The sequence below is a fragment of the Dermacentor variabilis genome, chromosome 4 (assembly GCF_050947875.1).
Source record: "Dermacentor variabilis isolate Ectoservices chromosome 4, ASM5094787v1, whole genome shotgun sequence".
NCBI lineage: Eukaryota > Metazoa > Arthropoda > Arachnida > Ixodida > Ixodidae > Dermacentor > Dermacentor variabilis.
In genome coordinates, this window is record NC_134571.1 from 94,541,583 (window position 1) to 94,560,184 (window position 18,602).

Here is an 18,602-nt window from a genome sequence, read left to right on the forward strand (position 1 = left end):
CTTTTCTTCGGTCTTCCAACGCGCCTCGCACTGCAGCCGCTAGTTGCCTCCTCCGCGTGCATTCCCTCTTCGCTCTCCCTACGAAAGCCAAGGGAGGGGGAGGGGGGTCGACCCGAACTCGCTGATTGGTCGGCGACGCGCGTGACGTCGTGGGGCGCGCTCTCATAAAAAGCCGCGTGGCCGGCTCAAGTTGGCGAAAGAGGGTCGCGAGCTGCGAAGAACGACGACGGGACAAGAACTCTAGAGTTTAAAAAGAAACGCCTTTATTTCTGCCCGAGGTCTGCCGCTTCAAGGACCGCGCTCCCGAGCAACTCTTCGAAGCGAAGTTCTCTCAATTTCGCACGGGTGCGGTCATCGCTAGGAACTCTTTGAAGCCGCGGAAGAGAGTGAGAGACCCAACTGGTCGGGGCTGCGTGGCTCTGTCCTGCGGAACTTTTTCCTGAGTGCCACCTTGTGTTCTTCTGCTGCGGCTGGTGCCGTCTCTCACACATACCTGACATGAGGTAAGCGACCCCTTATTTTCATCCAACAGGAAACCTTTACTGTAATGTGGCGGACTGCACGCGGCCTTCCGCCACAGGATACATTGTTTGGTGACAACTGTTGCTTTAGTACGCAGAATACAGAGAGAAACTGGGTAGCCGGCTTCCTTTCTATCTCAGTCGCTTACGGCAACTGATTTACGAAAGAAAAGCAAGAAACCAGAGGCAGGGAGAAGTAATACAACCGGTTCAAGAAGAGGTAACGGCTGGTGACTGGCGTATGTAATACGATTTGTACTTGATAGAGGCTTACAGCAATTGGAAAGATTCAGCCTCTATTCTGCACTCGTGAATTCAAGGATGAGAGGGATATTTATACTGCTTCTTCAAACCCATATCTGTGTCTTGGAGTATATGTATTTTAAGTAGAAAATTTGTCAAGACAAGCACAATTGCACCATAGCAAATCTGAAGTGTGAGGGAAAGATTTAAGAATGGTTATGAAATGAATATGAATCGTGACGCGCACATGGAATAAAATATTGCCTAGAACTCTTCAACAAAATCAGAGGCGCTGATTGCAGCGCTGACTACAATCATCGCATTGCGTGCGCTTGCGGTAATCTTGAGCGTTAATGTGTCTCAGAGTGGAAAATCACCGGCGAGAATCAGGACCATAGGATACTAGGCAAATTGTTGGCCAAAAAAAAACTAGAAAGACTGAAGAGATTTGCGTTATGGTTGAAGAGCTGCCACTCTAAACGATTCGGTCTTCTTCAGAAAAGTGGTGCGGACAGGGCAACCAAATACGCCTGCAGTCATATAAATCTCACCTGAAAAATGTTGTGTGAACTTTTGTATCCTCCACACATTGATGCCACATGTAACTCAAATATTAAGAATCGCGTTCAACATTTCACAGAAACAACAGAGCACTAAGTACGCGCTCATCCTGCTGTAAGATGTTTATCAATACCAGAATCAATCAGTTCCTGCGCTACAGAGAAATACGAACTTAAAGCAAGGCTTAGCAATGATAATTTCATTATGTCATCACAAGAAAACTTTTTGCTTTAGAGGAATGGCTTTATCTGTCGCAGAACAGAAACGGCGTTGCGCCTTCACTTTTTGTCTGTTGCTTCTAGAGATCGGAAATCCGAGGCGGAACCCTCGTTATGTGAAAGGAAACAGTAGTTCCAGCGCTGGATCAAAAGGCTAAAAAAATACACAGACTGAAAATCCGGGCACTGCAATCCATGGTTCCTATTTATCTTAGGACGCCCATAAGGGCGGATTACGTATTTGGTAATGTTTTCGTTGCAAGCTTATGGATTCGAAGGAACTAGTGACCCGTTCGCAGTGACACCATAGAAAGTTGTCTATATTTTTTTTCACAGTCATTCATTGCTTTCTGAAAGAAACAAATAACTTGTTTTATGTAGAACACAATATGAATATTTCGTCTCACAACACAAAATACCCGTATTTCGGGTGCTAAGAACTTCAACGCCATTTACAACAGTGCGAGGAACAGTACTCAGAGCGAGAAAAGACTCAAGGGATCAGTTAACCGACCTGAAAGTGTGTACGTAGCTTGCATTTAAAGCGAAGTGCAGTAAGAGTGCACAGTATGGCCCATTGTTAAAAGAAACAGGTTAGAATGCCAGCATCGATTCGAGCTAACATTAAATGAGGAGGCGTCCAAAATAACATTTGCCCGATTGATGCATACTTAATGCGTCAGGTAAGCCACATACTACCTTAAAATATAAATCTTTTTTGAAATTTTATATACGTATAAGCTAAGACACTGGCACTATATGTGTACGCCAAACAATATGACCTCGTGAAGAGTTGCATTTTAATGCGGTAATTATACATCAGTTGTCGTCGTTCATGGTGAAATATGCGAATAACCTGGCTGATTTTGTAGTGTTGAATGCGTCATTAAAAGCAGTTCCCATTCTATTTAAATATAGATTCGTTCCCAGCATGTGGTTACAGGCTGAAACGATGGTAAACACTGATCTGAAATTCAACCTCAATGTATTTTAAGCTGATTTGGATTGAAATTTGATTGGCAAACTCCAGCTCTGACTTCCACAGTATAGATGTCCTACCTATACAGTGGAACCAAACACCAAGCAAGACACTATAATTGAATGGTATGAACTATAAGACGCGCATTTTCGCCGTTAATGCGGTGCTGATATTGTGAGGCTACAGAGCCTAAGCGCTACTGTGCAGTCTCTACAAGTTAATGTGCATTAAGGCAGCATTAGCCCCGTGAGATATTTGTGGTCTCACGTTAACAAGAAACTGCACGTTTCGCAAGTAGAAACCAGTTGTCCGAGGGCTACATTTATTTATGCTCAGAGGCGAGGTTATAAACATCTTTAGTATTATGTAACGGCGCAGACAACTAAGCCGATTGTCTACAAGTCCTCGAGCGCGCTACTTGCTACGTTAACCGCAAGGCACACTCAAACGTTCTTGGGCTTAGTTCGCTAGAAGACTGTGAGCATTCCGAGTGACTGGTTGAGCGCGTTGGGCTTACTTCCTCTGCCTCTAGTAATCGAGTTTAACAACTAAAGCAATACCACAACGCGCTCTTTGGGCATCGCTAGTCGCACACACTCCAGCCGTCATAAGCCTCTAAATATAGGACGACTATGTATGTGAAAAGGGGGCTTAATTCGCACCACTAATACTTACAGGTGTATTTAGTAATCAATTTTATGTCATTCAGTCTAAAAAATCACCTTATTGTTTTGTTTTGCTTCTTGTTATTTTTCCATTGTATAGGCGACTTCTTGATTTGATTCGCCCCTAAGATAGTAGTGCCGCATATACGACGTAAAGTCACTAATAGGCACAATAATCTTTCTTTCTTTTCGCTCATTTTCTATAAGCTCGTCATTTGTTATTTGTTGGCAGACAGTCACGGCAGTATTCTGTCCTGGAGCTGCCCTTAGAGGCGGCAGAGGCGATAAATACACCAAAGTTGAAAGTGAAGAATGACCTTACTGTTGCATTCGTGGTAGCCTTGCGCAGCTTGATATTCGATACTCATTCCAAAGAAACCAGTTCGCAGTCTATTTGGTAGACTGCTCTTGAAAAGTAAATGTTGCCGCCTTAATAGACACGACATGGCGAAGACACACCTACGACTTACAAAAGTGCTGACTTGGAATTCCTGGAACTCGGCGCGTGTGTACATCCGATTTCTGCCTCAATTATGTCCTATCTAAGCTTCTGTGAAGTACTCACGCTTCAAGGTCTACCGAAAGCGTGATATACGAAAAAAAAGAGAAAATAATTCCGCGTACTTAAGCGCTAATGCTTAATTTGCACCAGGCGCTTCAGCGAAGACTAAGTAATTAATGTAAACAGCAACGTGAATAATGTGATCCGGAAAAGAGCTACCTCTTTCAGTATACTGCGAGGTTTTTAATATGGATGCACCTCCATCATTTCCATAGCCCTCTAAACAGATATGTGCTTTAACAGCCTTACAAGATTTTCATTGGGAGAGTAAAGGGATCATTTGAATTGAATAGTGCGTTCTTACGAATTCGACTTCTGTGGAGTGTTTGCTTTCCGCACTACTTGAACAAAGACATTCACGTATGTGCGTATATCAGTGTAGCTGAACTTCGATTACTAAACGCAAGTACATATGGTACGGTTCTTCTGGCTCGTTTTAGTTGTACCTGGATTAGATTGACGGTTTGTAGACTCCGCATATATATGTATATATATATATATATATATATATATATATATATATATATATATATATATATGAGAGAGAGAGCATGGATTTGTTGGTGCTAACGTTCTCAAATAAAGACCCCTTCTCTAACTTTACTGTCTACTGTCTACGACCGGTGCTCGCTTTTCTAGGAGAGAGAGAGAGGAAAGGAAAAAGGCAGGGAGGTTAACCAGAGAAAAAGATCCGGTTTGCTACCCTACGCTGGGGAGAGAGGGGAGGGAGAAGGTAAAGTGGTAACAAAGTAGAGATAAGGAAAGCAAAGAACATAGACACACAATCACCATCGGTCACTGTCACCTAAACGTAGAAAGTATGAATCAGCGCATACGCCCGGAAAATTGCAGCGTATTCGTAGTGATTAGTAAGCTTAATGACAGCGCCAACTTCTCCGAATCCCTAAGGCTAATTTCCCCGCTATTGTTTGTAACGCAAGCTAATTTTGGCCGCATTATGTGAAATCGTAACGCTGTCGATGAAGAAAAAGTACTCATTAAGCTACAATCAAACGGATGAAAACTATTTGGTGTCTATTAAACATACTGCTAGCAGCAAATAGAAACAATCTGCCTTGCTAAAGAAAGAAAAGTTTTGCTGCCACGTGTGCACAGATTCGCAGAGACCCTTTGTCAATTGTACATGGTCAACTTCGCGTGCAACCACACAGACTGGTGCGAGGCCTATGCGGTGAATATTTTAATCCCGTTTTGAAAGAAGCCGGTAATTTCCAAGTAACCAGGCTACATCCACGCAGAAGCGTCGAGCACGCTGAAAAAGAATGCACCGTGCTTATTACACCTCAGTGAAAACCAGTGATACTAACAGTGTATCCCATGGAAATACAGTAGTCAGCAATCAATCGTACAATCTGAGTCATTTCACGCCGCTAAGCTTCACTCGTAGTCTGCAGCCTCCGGTCAACGGACATTAAGCGGTGCCAAATAATCTCCCATCTTACACTTTAAACTTGAGAGCAAATGGCTCCAGGGAGGATTCAACGAAGTAAGTGCGGCTTGCTGGTAAAGACTGTATGATAAAGACTTATATGGCTAACCGCTAAGTCTCGTTTCTTGTGTGAAAATTTCTATTTCCAGGGACCCCGCTCTTTCGCATAATGCTGTCTAAGAATATTAAGGCAGGGCCAGTTAGAGGTCGTAGAAAAGTACAGAATAAATCTGGTACCGGACAGGCGTCGCTTTCTCGAACACGTATGTCATGAAACTTCATAAATGAAACTGTATATAACCAGCGAAACGATGGCGGCGGAAACTCAAGTTGTTGCCCTTTATGGTGATTTGCGGTTAATGAGCGCCCCATTCCGAAGCACTGACCTGAAACGAGAGTCGGAAGGCCATTTAGGCATTTCCTTTGTATGACTCGACGGTAGTAAGCAGAAACATTTCGCTTCGAAGTCATCACAGTGGATGTGTAGGAATAATATTGCCACTGCAGGGATGTGCGCTTAATTCAAAAAGGACCTCCAAAAAAATTTTCCCAAAGCAGTGAGGGCGAGGTTAAACAGGAAACTCTATGGAAAAACTGAGAAGCGAAGGGAGCGATTCAGTTTCACGAGGACGAAAGCCCCTTTGCCACGCCCAGTGAAAGGGGTCGGTTCATAGAGGCCTACGGTTACATCATAGTCTAGAATTGTTATTCCCAGGAGGATGCCATTTTTTAACACATAGGGGACGTCGTTGTCTATATGTTGCTATATACGGTACAAGCCTAGATAGCAGGTGACAGGAACTCTCTTATCACTAATTACTTCGTTTTCTTGTTTTCTCACGTATGTGGTGTTAAACGTTTCATTTTTTTTTTGCGATTCAAATACATGCTTGCGGTAATCAGAAGGGCTGACTCTGATTTCGGCTATCGTTAAACCTAATGATCGTGACGGTTCGTACATTGCAATTCATTTGCTGCCGCGTTAGAAACCATGGCGCAGTTTTTCGTAAACGCCTCCAACATATTAAACCACTTTGATAACGATGCCATACTTTAGGTAAGAAAAGAAAAAAAAAAGACGGAGAAACTGCAACGGACTTTGAAGAGTAATAACTCTACATCTACGCTCGTGTTTGGAGCCCTGCAAAATAAGAAGTGCCGGTAATATAAAACGAGGATACTGGACTGCGGTGTCGAACGGCCGCATGTTCTGCTGGATATTGTAAGCCTGAGCCCTTAATCAGGGCTTAGTATCATGACTTACAACACTTTGCCCACCTAAAGCAGAAAGTTGATGCAAATAAGAAAAAAAAACAATCTACGCTTTGTCCACCTATAAAGCAGAAAGTCGATGCAAATAAAAAAAAATGAGCAAAGAAAGTTGCGACACCCGTGCTGGCACGGGGAGTGAGTCAAGCGAAGTTGATGCAAGCGTAAGCGCCTGTCAGCCACAGGGCATTTCCGAAAAAAGACTTATGGCCATCTTGTGGTGCGCGATGAACTCGCTCACGGTTGCGGCCAACAAAGATCTTGGCTCTCGCGGCGTCGCACGTAAGGAACTTGCTTTTCTTCGGCATGTTCTGCGCCGAACAAGTTTCAGCAAGTGGGGACTCGATATGCGCAAACTCTTGTATCATCAGAGCAAGCCCGGAAATTCTCGTTTGCCCTCCCACGCGAGCAGAATTGGTAGTTATAAGCTAACCACCGCAACTACCTCTAAACAGGTCTTCTTCTTTTTTTAATTAAATGTACGCGTAGGTGACCTTGGCATCATGACTGATGTCCGCTATACTCATTCTCTCTTAGGCGAACACTATATTTCAAAGATAGGCCGGTTTGTACTAACAACGAGACAAACGAGAGAGGATAACAAAGTAAAAGGCAAATAACGGTCGCAACGTGCTAACGCATAGTTCACGTAAAGTTCAAATCCTTGCCCTGTTTCTGGTATTCTTTCCTCTCTTTTACGAGTTCAGGGCGAAGGGTGACGATATTGCTAATTACCAGGGGCATTTACAGATACTCCATAAAGTTTTTTAAGATCTTTTTTATTTTATTGGTGCCTTGCAACGCCGGGCTGCCTAATTCGGGCCGAACGTATATTGGGCTCCTCTAAACAAAAAATACTTATTTATAAGATTGACGAAAACGCCTGCATGTTGATAGAGAAGGCCAAATAAGAGAGTTTCGCGTACGATAAAAAAAAGTGGGGGCGGGGGCTAGAGTCAATAATGTCGAGAAGCCATTTTAGCAGGAATAAACTGAGTGCACTGCGTCAGTATATCGAGTTGCTTTCCTCTCTCCACGTCTGCGTACACAATGGATGCCTTAACGACTCCCACGTCCTGCATGCGCAGCCAGTGTAATTTAGATGAGTTCCAGAAGGTTACAGACAAGGCACACAGCAGATTTATAAAGCGCTGCGAGTACACGATGGCCCAGAACTTTCGTATTACATTCTGTTTCTCTGGTTCACCCCGACAAACAAGATTTGCCCCTTCGTCGTACTTTGCTAATGGGAACAAACCTTTATACTGCAGTGAAAAACGTCACCGGATGTCGTCGTTAAGGACAGAACTTTAGTCGCTATTCCAGTCACATGCACGGTCACACACGCAGAGTAGCATGAACGCTATCGTCCGAACGGCGACGAAAAAAATCTTTTCTTCGTTTTCCTACCTTTCCAATCATGCGTGAGCCGTGAAAGACCGATCATCACTCAATCATCTTCGTACTCTCCGCCTCCCGGCGATAGGATTCGTGTCCCGTTGTGGTTTATTGTCTGTGGTTTAGGGAATTGCGCGGCCTAATTAGGCTGTGGCAGGATATCAATGAGTTCAAGAGAAACATATTTAAATGCAAACACCAGCGAACAGAACGGCTGTATTATCCTGTCTCTGGCGTCGGGCAAGGGAACGGGAGACAGAAATTGAGACCGAGACGGAGAATAGAAATAAGGAATAACGTGATAATGTTTCGTCACCTGCGTACAGCCATTGTGAAAGGTTTTGAAGTCAATGCTCGAATGAGTGCATGGATTTGCCACCGGGGCGCCCTTCCCCCCCCCCCCCCCCCCCTCGCACCCTCGGAAAACTTCAAAGCCACAATGCTATAGAAATCGCAATTTGTTCTCGCGCTCGTATTCTTAAAACCACCAAAATGACTACAGAAGCACCCACCGTGACGGCACATTACTCACAAAGAGCGAGAGAAAGCGCGAGATAAAGGCAAAGCAAAGAAAGGGAGGTTAACCAGATGACATCTCCGGTTGGCTCCTTTGTGCCGGGGAAGGGGTAAAGGCAAAAAAAGTTTAACTCAGACCATATAACTAAATAGGCCAACAACTGCTGCTATTGTGCGCAAGTGTACAAGCGGGAAAATGTTAAAGCAAATGTGAACAATCAAGCTGGTTGTGTCGCTAAAAGTCGTCGAGAGCACGGTTGCATTTTCGTCGTTACTAACCTTCATCAGCCGACAACACCATGTCCTCGTGTTACCCTCGCCCCTTCTCAGATGATGTCACTGTTCCTCATTACATTCTTTTTCTTTTTCTTTCGGCTGCGATTTTAACAGCTGGCTACAGCATAACACACTTGTATTATATCGAAAAATTACTGAAGCAAAAACATACCAGGCCCTACAGAACAGTGAGGTAAAACAAAGAAATAAAGGGAACCGAAAGTTAACGGTACTTATCTTGCAAAACTATTTCAAGTCGATGGTAATTTGACCGTTACCAGCTTTCTTTAACTATAGGAATAAGCACTAGATATGGTAGTGAAGGTTATGCATTGGTTTATGCATTGGTTATGCATTGGTTTTTCCTTCCCTGAGCTTCTGCCTCGAAGCTCAGGGAAGGAAAAACGCTCCAGCGACAAATTCGCAGCTGGTGGGAAGCAGGTATCATCCTTCTTGCTGTGTTGTGCCTCGTACAGCAAGCTACTTGTCTTTAACGCGTACATACCCGGCCCTATGTCGTTCTACAAGATCGCTTAACGAACTTGAGTTCTTGTGTATACGAGCATACGCTTCACTGTGTGTTAATCGAGCGCCATGTCGGCGCGCTTGTCAAGCGCGATGAACAAATACTCTTCTTCCGGGCGAGTAGTTAAACAGGCAGCACCTGTTTTTGCGTGATTCAAAAGTCTGCGTTAGTAACATGAACCTGGCATTCGTTAGCAAGGCGTAACGCCTCCCAAACACAAAAGCACGCTCAGTGCCGCGTCAGTGGCCGACGAATGCAACTGGTCCAGAACGTCGCACCTTGTATAAGCATTGATTGGTTGACGCCTCTGGTATTGGTGCCTGGCATTGAAGTACGCCCTCAAGTGTCTGGGACGTAATTCGGACAAACACTCTTTTAATTGAACACCCTTTCAATCGAAACCTCGAACAGGGTATACAATGGGTTATTCTTACGTTTCGCGTGACATAGCTAGAACACTTTGAGCGGGAGACCTAAATCGAGTATGACAACTCATTAGCTAACACCACTAAAGAAAACGTTCATTTTAAGTGATAACTCAGAATATTGTTTCCGAATTTTCCGTCGATTACTTGCGCGATTCCCGGTGCTCTGGGCGTACTTAAAGCTGGATCTAAACGGGGGGAAGTGAACTACTTTGTTTGCTTTCAAAAGGTGGATTTCAAAACATTTGCTCTCAAAAGGTGGCGTACCGCTAAGCGGTAAGCGGCGAAGAAATAAATGCATCGTTTTTCCGAATAACTATAATGTTATGCGTACGAATGGCGCCTCCCTGCGATGTCACGGATACACGGCGCAACACCGTCGTGATACGCGGGGTCCAGTGCACGAAGCGATTGCATCAGCTTACTAGCAGCACGCCCGCGCGATGTAGAGCGCTGTAAAGCTACAGTCGTTGTATGACAGACTGCATGATCTGTGAGGTCAGAAGCGGCTAATGAACGTCGTGAAACCCCGGCGATGTCGTCGTCTTTTGAGCGTCCGTTTCCCGCCTCATTTCTGTGTTTGTCGCCAGCTGCTGCAGGAAACCTTTTAAATGCATGTATCGCGCAAACATTCGCGACATAACTACTCGAGCTGTATTCACTCCAACTACAACTGCTACCATGTCAGTGTAACATTTACTTTTACGGTTATATTATTATATGCTGTGTCATACCTGCTTTCCCGGTTGCGAAGAGACCACACAGTGCATTCCCTGCTGCTGTCCTTCTATGACGGACAAAGGCCACTACATAAACCGACTGGATGGCAGATGGCCCACAATTGCCGAGACGACCATCCACAAGTGATCAGTCAAGTTACCACAGAGGGCCACTTGACTACTGCTGCGCTCGCTAAAAACGACTGGACCCACTGTCCGATTTTGAATGATCTGCGAACGGTATCTTGCGTGCGCACACATCACCGCTGATCGCCTTTTTTTGTTTTGTTTTTTATTGCGCCTATCAACTTCTTCGCGCGTAGAATAGCAAACCTCGTTAAACTGCCTGCCTTTTCTTCTTCTTCTCTCTCTCTCACTCTCTCTCCCACGTTCGTGCGAATGGTTATGCTACATCTGCTGTCTCATCTGGCGATGCCTGTGGTGCAGACTAACCTCTCCTGCTCGAGCTGCTATCATTGTTTCAGTGCTGCAAATATCGAGTAAGGTGAACCTCGCCCACCTCTTCGATTACTTGCCGATTCACTTGAAAGCGGCGGCTCCTACGACTGTTTCGTCATGTATAGCTTCTCGCCGCACGCCGTCGTGGAGATTCAAATATGAGCAACGGCTAGTTTATGCGAACCCTTGTGCATTGCGGCATTTAAAGCGAGCACGCAGCCTAAGCTGGCAAATGTAAGTTAACGGATGACGCGTTTACAGCCCGTACTCAGGAGCACTGCGTGTAGACAGCAGGCTTCACGCGTTGTTGCACCAGTTTGCGTGGCGTCTACGAAATCTAATTTTACTAACGTTATATTTCATCGTTAGAGCAAGTTCCCGTATGCCAGTCCGTGTACGGTAACAGAACTGCAAATGACGCTTGCATTTCAGTATTGTAAAGGCACAATTGTGGAGAGATAAGTGGAAAAAAAGGAGCTAACAGAAAAAGATAGTGTGCTTAGCCCACGCGGTTACGAAATATTGCTCTGCAACAGAGTAATGAGACGTAAAGAAAAACAGAAACGCCTCATTGCCATAAAACTAATCAAACTGCCTGCCGTACTCTTGCTTTTGAACTTAAAATCACAAATTTCGAAAGTTATAAAAATACCTAGGGATGGCGCAATGTTCGGCAGCACACAGTGGAGGCGCGGGTTGGCAGAACAAGGAGGATCGAGGCTAATCACGCGGTGGTGTAGCTGGCGTCGTATCAGTGTGCCAACAACCCATTTTCCCATGACGTCCATAAAGTAAATGCGCAGCGCAGGTCGAATGCACATGTTGGAATCTATGAGAAGCGAAGCATTCGGGAAGGTGGTATCGAAATGCGATGCAACGAAATGCCACGCACACAATTCCCTTTTTTCTCATTATACGAAACGTGTAATTCTGGTGTAGTGTCTATGTTTGTGCACCACACAGGTCACAACTTTAGTGTCTTGCAATATTTATGAGCGCACCATTCACAACGTATACCGAAATGTCAACACCAATTCAGGCTGACGCATACTGTGGGACGTCGACGCACGGATGGCATGGGGCGAAGGCGACGGGTAGTGCTCGCCGAGGTTATAATGTTGAGGAAGGTTGTATGCACACATAAGTACAACGCTATATATATATATATATATATATATATATATATATATATATATATATATAGGGCTTCTACATCCCTTCTGCTACAGTGGTCCTTAAGGAAACGCCCAAAAATTGACCCACACTCATTGGCCCAAATTAGGGGTAGCCGATACAAATGAGAACTTAGTAATAAATAACAAAATAATAAGAAAATAAAAGAAGCCACTGAATATCATGTGCTATTCAATGCAGGATTCAGTGCGATCTGGAGATGCCTTTGAACCGATCATATATAAGCGTAGGCTGCATGTCGTGATTTATGTGATTACTGGGGGGAAAAAGGCGCACTCAGTGGCACTACCTTTTAGGTCAAGAGAGAGAGAGAGTAAGGAAAGGAATGACGGGGAGGTCAACGAACATTCCGTGCTATGTAAACTGGGTCATCGGTTGCAGATACCCTCATAGGAATGGGGTAACCTTAGTGTAAGCAAATTAATGAAATCAAAGCAGCTATTGAATATCATGCGCTATTCCCTCAAGAAGACTGCGTGTATTAGAGATACCCATGAGACGACAAAGTCCCTATCCCCAAACGAAAGAAAAAAAAACCTGTTATCATCATCCAAGGTCGTAAACATGTACTTCAAAAACAATAATTAAGGTTAACGGTACTTCACTTCGCTGGCCCCAGTCCAGATAGTGCAAGTCTCAGCAATTTTTTTTCCAGCACTGTAAAAAAGTCTATGCACTTGTGGCAGGGCCTTTTTATTTTGCTTGCGCCTTCTATAATCTCTTATTCCAGTAACCACTTTCCCGAGCACTAGGGTGGCCAGCCGGCAATTACATGGACTACCATCCCTTTCTCTTTTTTATCCCTCCTTCTCCTCTTGTAAACACTGCGAAGCCTTCATCAAGGTTTAGTACCCGTCACGACACCACTCGGAGAAAGTCAGGTGGCATAACTTTCATGCCAAGTGCATCACATGAAATACTGGCGAGTGGCAAACCCTCGGCGCGTACGTATCCCTACTAATAATGAGGAACGTTCCTTCAATTTGAACGCCCCATTACAAATAAGTGCGCTTTTATATTAAATCCACGTTCCGCTATAGTGTCTTCATTTCAGCCGGTACATAACGCGCTTGAGTCAAGTAGGCTGACAGCTTATGTAACAAAAACCCAAGTAAAATGAAAAGAGATACAAACGAGATGGGAGTCTTTCATTCCCCGCCGCTTTAATATGGGAACGATTGCAATTTACAACGAAAGAACAAACAAGGCGCGACCCTCCTCACCTAGTCTTTGAAAGCGAGAGCCCTAGGTTACGTTCTCAAATTACGGCCAGGCACCGAACGTTCTCACGCCGAATGTTTTTTTATTAAAGATGTCAATAACAGATCGCGCGAGCGCTGACATTTTCAAAGATACGTCAGTGTCAAAACGACATTCGATGCAATGAGGCGGCCGTGCTACGTAGACGTCATAAATGAACGTCACGCGCACACACGTATAAAAGAGACGCGCACAGCTTGAAGCTTACAAATAGCTATAGCTCCCGTCATTTTTACTTTTTCGCATTGGAAGCGCTTGACCCTTGACAGAACATATTTCACAAGTGGGCATGGAAAAAAAAAGTAAGTATGCTGTCGTTTAAATCTGTCTCCTAAACGTTAATCGCGCAGAACAAATTCTATTTCGTTACTTCTACGTTTTTAAGGTTCATTTGAAGGCAATTTCGAAGGACAAATATACATGACAGTATTTAGATGGGTTCGTCGAATCACAGCGAATGAGGACCAGCGATAGAAAACCTTGACGGCACAATGATGACGACATCACTGTCGTCTTTGACTCGTATTTAAGCGCATTCTTAACCATGTCTTAAGTTACCTAGCCGTAATAACACTTGATATGTTTTATTTAAATGCATTTCTCTCATCTTTATTTCAACCATTCTCGTTTTTTTCAGGCACAGTGTTTGTTTTTGTTTAATGTACCAAAAGTACCTGTCGATGGCAGTTGAAGTTTTCCAATTTTGCCTATTGCCGTCATTTCGAACACACATACCTTTCGCAGAAAAGAGAGGGAGTCCCGGTTGTTACAATTTATTTATTTTTTCAGTGCGATGCAATTTCTTTACGTTTTCAGGTGGTGCCACGTCGAAGGCATCAATAGCTTCTCCAATGTAGTGTAGCCAAAAAATATAAAATAATGTGACAGGATGACGCCGATATCTCCTTAAAAATAAAAGGTTGCGCGCATTTTCGCAAATTGCGCCTAGGGAAAAATAGGTGCGATTACAAAAAGATCGCCCCTTCTCGAATGGGTCTACTTTGCCTAAACACCCTATTCTACGGGCGTAAGGGTGCAAATCAGAGACCCGAGAAGGGGTTAACACAAAATACACGAAAAGAGCGGTTAAGACGCGAAAAAGCTCATTAACGGGAGGATCGCCATCCAGTCTTTATTTGCACTGTCGAGATTGTAAATCCACGCCAGAATGCGGTGAACTCGCTATTTTATACAGGTACAAGAACAAAGAAACGTGTCTAATGTTCGATGCTTGGCATATCAGTAGTAGTGGAAGCGCATGTATTAGGATATGCGAGAGAGAGAAAGAGAGAAGACAGGAAAGGCAGGGAGGTTAACTAGACGCATGTCCGGTTTGCTACCCTGCACTGGGGGGAAGGGGTTACGGGGATGAAAAGAGAGAGAGGAGAGAGAGAACACAGTTTCGCGCAAAGTGCAAGGTTCGCACCGAGTCTACAAACGGTTCCCAAGACCTGTCAACTTGAGGTATTTCAAGAGTGGTTTCGTGGCTTTCTGTGCCATCGACGCGTACGGCCAGGGTCCAAGGATCTTCATTATGGAAAATGAGTAGCAGTCACCCAGTCACCATTGTAAGGTGACTACGCCTCTTTCTGTTATTTTCATTTCAATGAAAAAAGAAAGACCGCAGTCGATCAACTTAAATAAAATTGAATTGAAATGCCTCAACAGTTCTCTCTCTCGCATAGGCCCGCACGTGTAGCTATTTGACAGGTGGCGCCACCATGCGTGAGCACGAGCAAATTTGGGAGCGCGGGCTTCGACGTTATTACCATTAACCACTGGCGACCGTCTGTGAAATAATTACGTCGGCGAAGCAAGTCATCGGTCATCTGAATGACAAGTCATCTGAATGGCGAAATGGGGAGCTTGACGGCGTAGCGCGCGGGTTGTCGGTTGTGTTGACGAATTGGAGAGAAAGTCTATAAAGGAGACAATCCAGGGGTCCTTGTGCTGCGCAGAAGCGACGGTTCCAATGTCAATAGAGGAAATGATAGACTGAGAGGCTGAGAAGCAGAAAATGTGGTCGGGGAAGAGAGAACGTCACAGGGCGCCGGCGTCCGAATGCAGGCGTCCATTTCGGTACAGGAATCGGATGTCATAGCCTTTTAGCCTGAGTGCCCAGCAGCATACAAGGCGGCATGAAGGATCTTTCAATAAAGATAGCCAAAAGAGTGCATAATTGTCTCTGACGACATCGAATAGGCATGTATACAGATAACAATGGAACTTAGTAATGCCCAGATGATGGCTAAACATTCTTTCTCGGTCACACTGTAACTCTCGGCTTTTGTCAGTATTCGACTTGTGGCCATTCAAATCAGTGGCGCGGCAATTTTGCGTGTATTCGCGGGCTTTTTTCACGTTCGGAAAACCACTTTTATGTAGCACGTATTGAGCAATAGAAAGCTGTACCGGGAGTTTTTCGTGTTGCTCTACAATTTTCTCATTGACAGTTTCAATGCAATTATAATAACTGAGAATTTGAATAATTATTTCCGACTAAATATGTAATTAGGTGGAATGCAAAAGCTAATCTGAATATCTCCAAGCGACGGCAAACATTACCTTGCTTCGGTCAAGCTACGTGGCGTTTGTATACTTTTAAATCTTGGTATACGATAGTTGGGATACCGTGGATACAGGCTGTGTAAGTACTTTTAGGAAACGTGATTTCTTGTTGAAAAATTTTTCATATCACCTTATTTTGTCATCCGTTATTCACTGAATAATTCATTGTTCAAGAAGAAGCCGGCAGCACCGATAGTTGCGAACATCTCCAGTTTCATCTAAATAAATCGCGCACCCACCGCAAGAAAAGAGCGTCTGCGTAAATTGTACTTCACTTTTCTACGATTGCTGCTTTGGTCGGCACAATGAAGAGAGAGTAAGAGAGAGAGAGAGAGATATGAAGAGGAAAGGCAGGGAGGCTAACCAGATATTAGTCTCCGGTTTGCTACCCTACATTGGAGTTGGGAGAGACGGTTTAGAAAGAGGACAGAGAGGAATGCATTTAAAAAAAAGAAAAACAAAATGCACACACAGAGGCACACACGAAGGGCGTTCCAGTTAGAAACATTCATAAGAAGGTCGTTCTTTTGGTCTATTGACCTTTGTGAACGGCACAATAAAGAGGTGCTGATTTCTATGACCATGTGGCTACGGAAGGCACATAAACGCGCCCAATATCGGCAGCTCCTGCGTCAACGGCAAATTATTGTGACCTCGTGTCGGCTGCCTAAAATGCGAGTTATCAAGTAAATGGCAGGCCTCTTTAAGCAGGCAACTAGGTCGGCCTCCTATACCAGATAACTGCACGCATTGTCCGTGGCGGACACTAATTTCGCAAGCACGCCATAGTACATGCGTCGCTACAGGCTGTTCGCACTTTACACTTTCTATGTTCTCTGGTACACGCTTCGGCACGTATTATTAATCATGTAAACATGGATAAACGCCACACATAATGGAAGAGAAAGGGCAAGCAGCCTACCAGTTGTTTTCTGGACACTGCGGGACACTACACCCATCTACTTGTAGGGAATAGAGAGACAAAAGAAAGGAAGGACTAAAGGACAACACATCCAAAGAAGTCAAATCAGCTCACGACAATTCTTGAAAGAGAAAATTGCGTAGTCAATGCCTTCTTCTACTACTAACCTATCTAGCCGAAGCTGGTGTGCGATGGTAACAGAAAATCTCAAAAGAGCTGAAGACCGTGAAATTCAAAGCAATGCAATGCAATGAACATCATAGGAGCAACGTTGAAGAGCAGGAGGATAGCACGGTGTTGATATTTATGCTTGCAACAACGCAAGAAATTTGAGGGTAAAAAAGACGGTTTCAAGACAAGGTCAAAGACAAACCAGCTAGGCCATATCAGAATGTTGTTACGACAGATTTTATTTACAATGGGCACTCGTCAACCGTTACCAGCAACATCGGACCCCTGCTATTATACCTGTGTAGTCTGGATTTCTGCCACTTTAGTGTGTTGTTTCTCTTTCCCCTTAATTTATTATCATGACATTTTTTCCGCCTTAGTGACATTTAGGCGCTTTAATTTGAACTGATCTACTTCAACATGAGCAGAGACTACCCGTTCTTGTCAATAGTCGTACGATGACTCTGATTTACGCATGATTTGCATAGATTTGCAACTTTATATCATGTTCTTTCTATATTTTCAGAATTAACGTAGTTTTTTTCCCCTCTAATGCGAGTTGAAAAGTTTCCATTTTTTTGTTATTATTATTTGTACTGTTTTGCCACATAGTGGTTTTCCTATGTGTTTCTTTTCCTACCTACAATTTTGGATAACAGGTTCTTCAGTAGCTAAACAAGCAAAGAAACAAAAACAAGAAAACCTGCGAATTCCACGCATTGTAGGAATCCGTTTAAGCGAAGCGTTAATTGGTCTTTGCGAATGACGCTGCTCCAGCTTGGCGATGATTTACAAGTACAGACCACAACGACCCAGCTGGGAACATTTTCACTGGGGACCGTCTCGATCAACATAAACCTGCTGTTCCGCTCGATTATGCACACGCCACTCACGACGGCTAAGTAACGGCAACGATGAAACGACCAAAACAGTGCGAGGATGACTGTGTGACGACGATGCAACGGCGACGATGGAACGGCGACGTCGGCACGACGACAATAACATGACAGCACTGGAACCACTGTGCCAGAAGAGAACAAACGCGCGCCTCTGATATTCTTGTTGATGTTGATGTTTGATGTTTGTGGAACAAGAAGGGTGCCGAGTGAAAGGAGATGTAGACGAGGTTTGAAGAGTGTTAGATTTTAGGCGCGATGAGATTGGAGGATCTACAGGCATATGATGGAGTCGACTGACGCAAGGTAAGAGTGACAGCATGGCAAGGAAGACGAAAAGAGAGGGAAGCTTGCCGGGTGTGAAGAGTTCCTGTCTACACTGTGCTCGAAAAAAGCGGGAAGAGAGAATTGAAGAATATAGAAGGAGAGGCGAAATAAAAGAAATGTGCACATCCAACGCATGTGCTGGAATATTTACTGAAGCGGGTAAATAAATGCTCTAAAATAAACGGCCATGCGTTCAATTTTTTTCCATGCTATTCAACGTGTAACAACATTAAATATTTATGTTTACCCACCACAAAGGTAAAAGTTTTATTGTCATGCAATTTTTATGTCGATGAACTATGTCCCTCACAAGCTATGTGGAAATTCAAGCATCAAGTTATGCGGATGCACAGAGGGAAACATATCGGCAGCGATGACATGAGGATGAAGGCATTGTATGATGCTTGTGTTTGTGCCATCCTGAAGTACACTTCAGAATTCCAGGACTTCAGAAAAAGCTAGCTCTACCACCGTCTT

At 44.1% G+C, this 18,602-nt stretch overlaps 1 protein-coding gene across 1 annotated transcript in view; it reads left to right on the forward strand.

Moving 5' to 3' along the window:
- The first annotated feature begins 205 nt into the window (after positions 1-205).
- LOC142579527 (uncharacterized) overlaps positions 206-18,602 on the forward strand; it is a 157,210-nt gene continuing 138,813 nt past the window's right edge. The window contains exon 1 of the mRNA XM_075689839.1: positions 206-503. Within this exon, the coding sequence (XP_075545954.1) occupies positions 499-503 (5 nt within the window). The 5' untranslated portion in view covers positions 206-498. The remainder of the gene's footprint in view (positions 504-18,602) is intronic.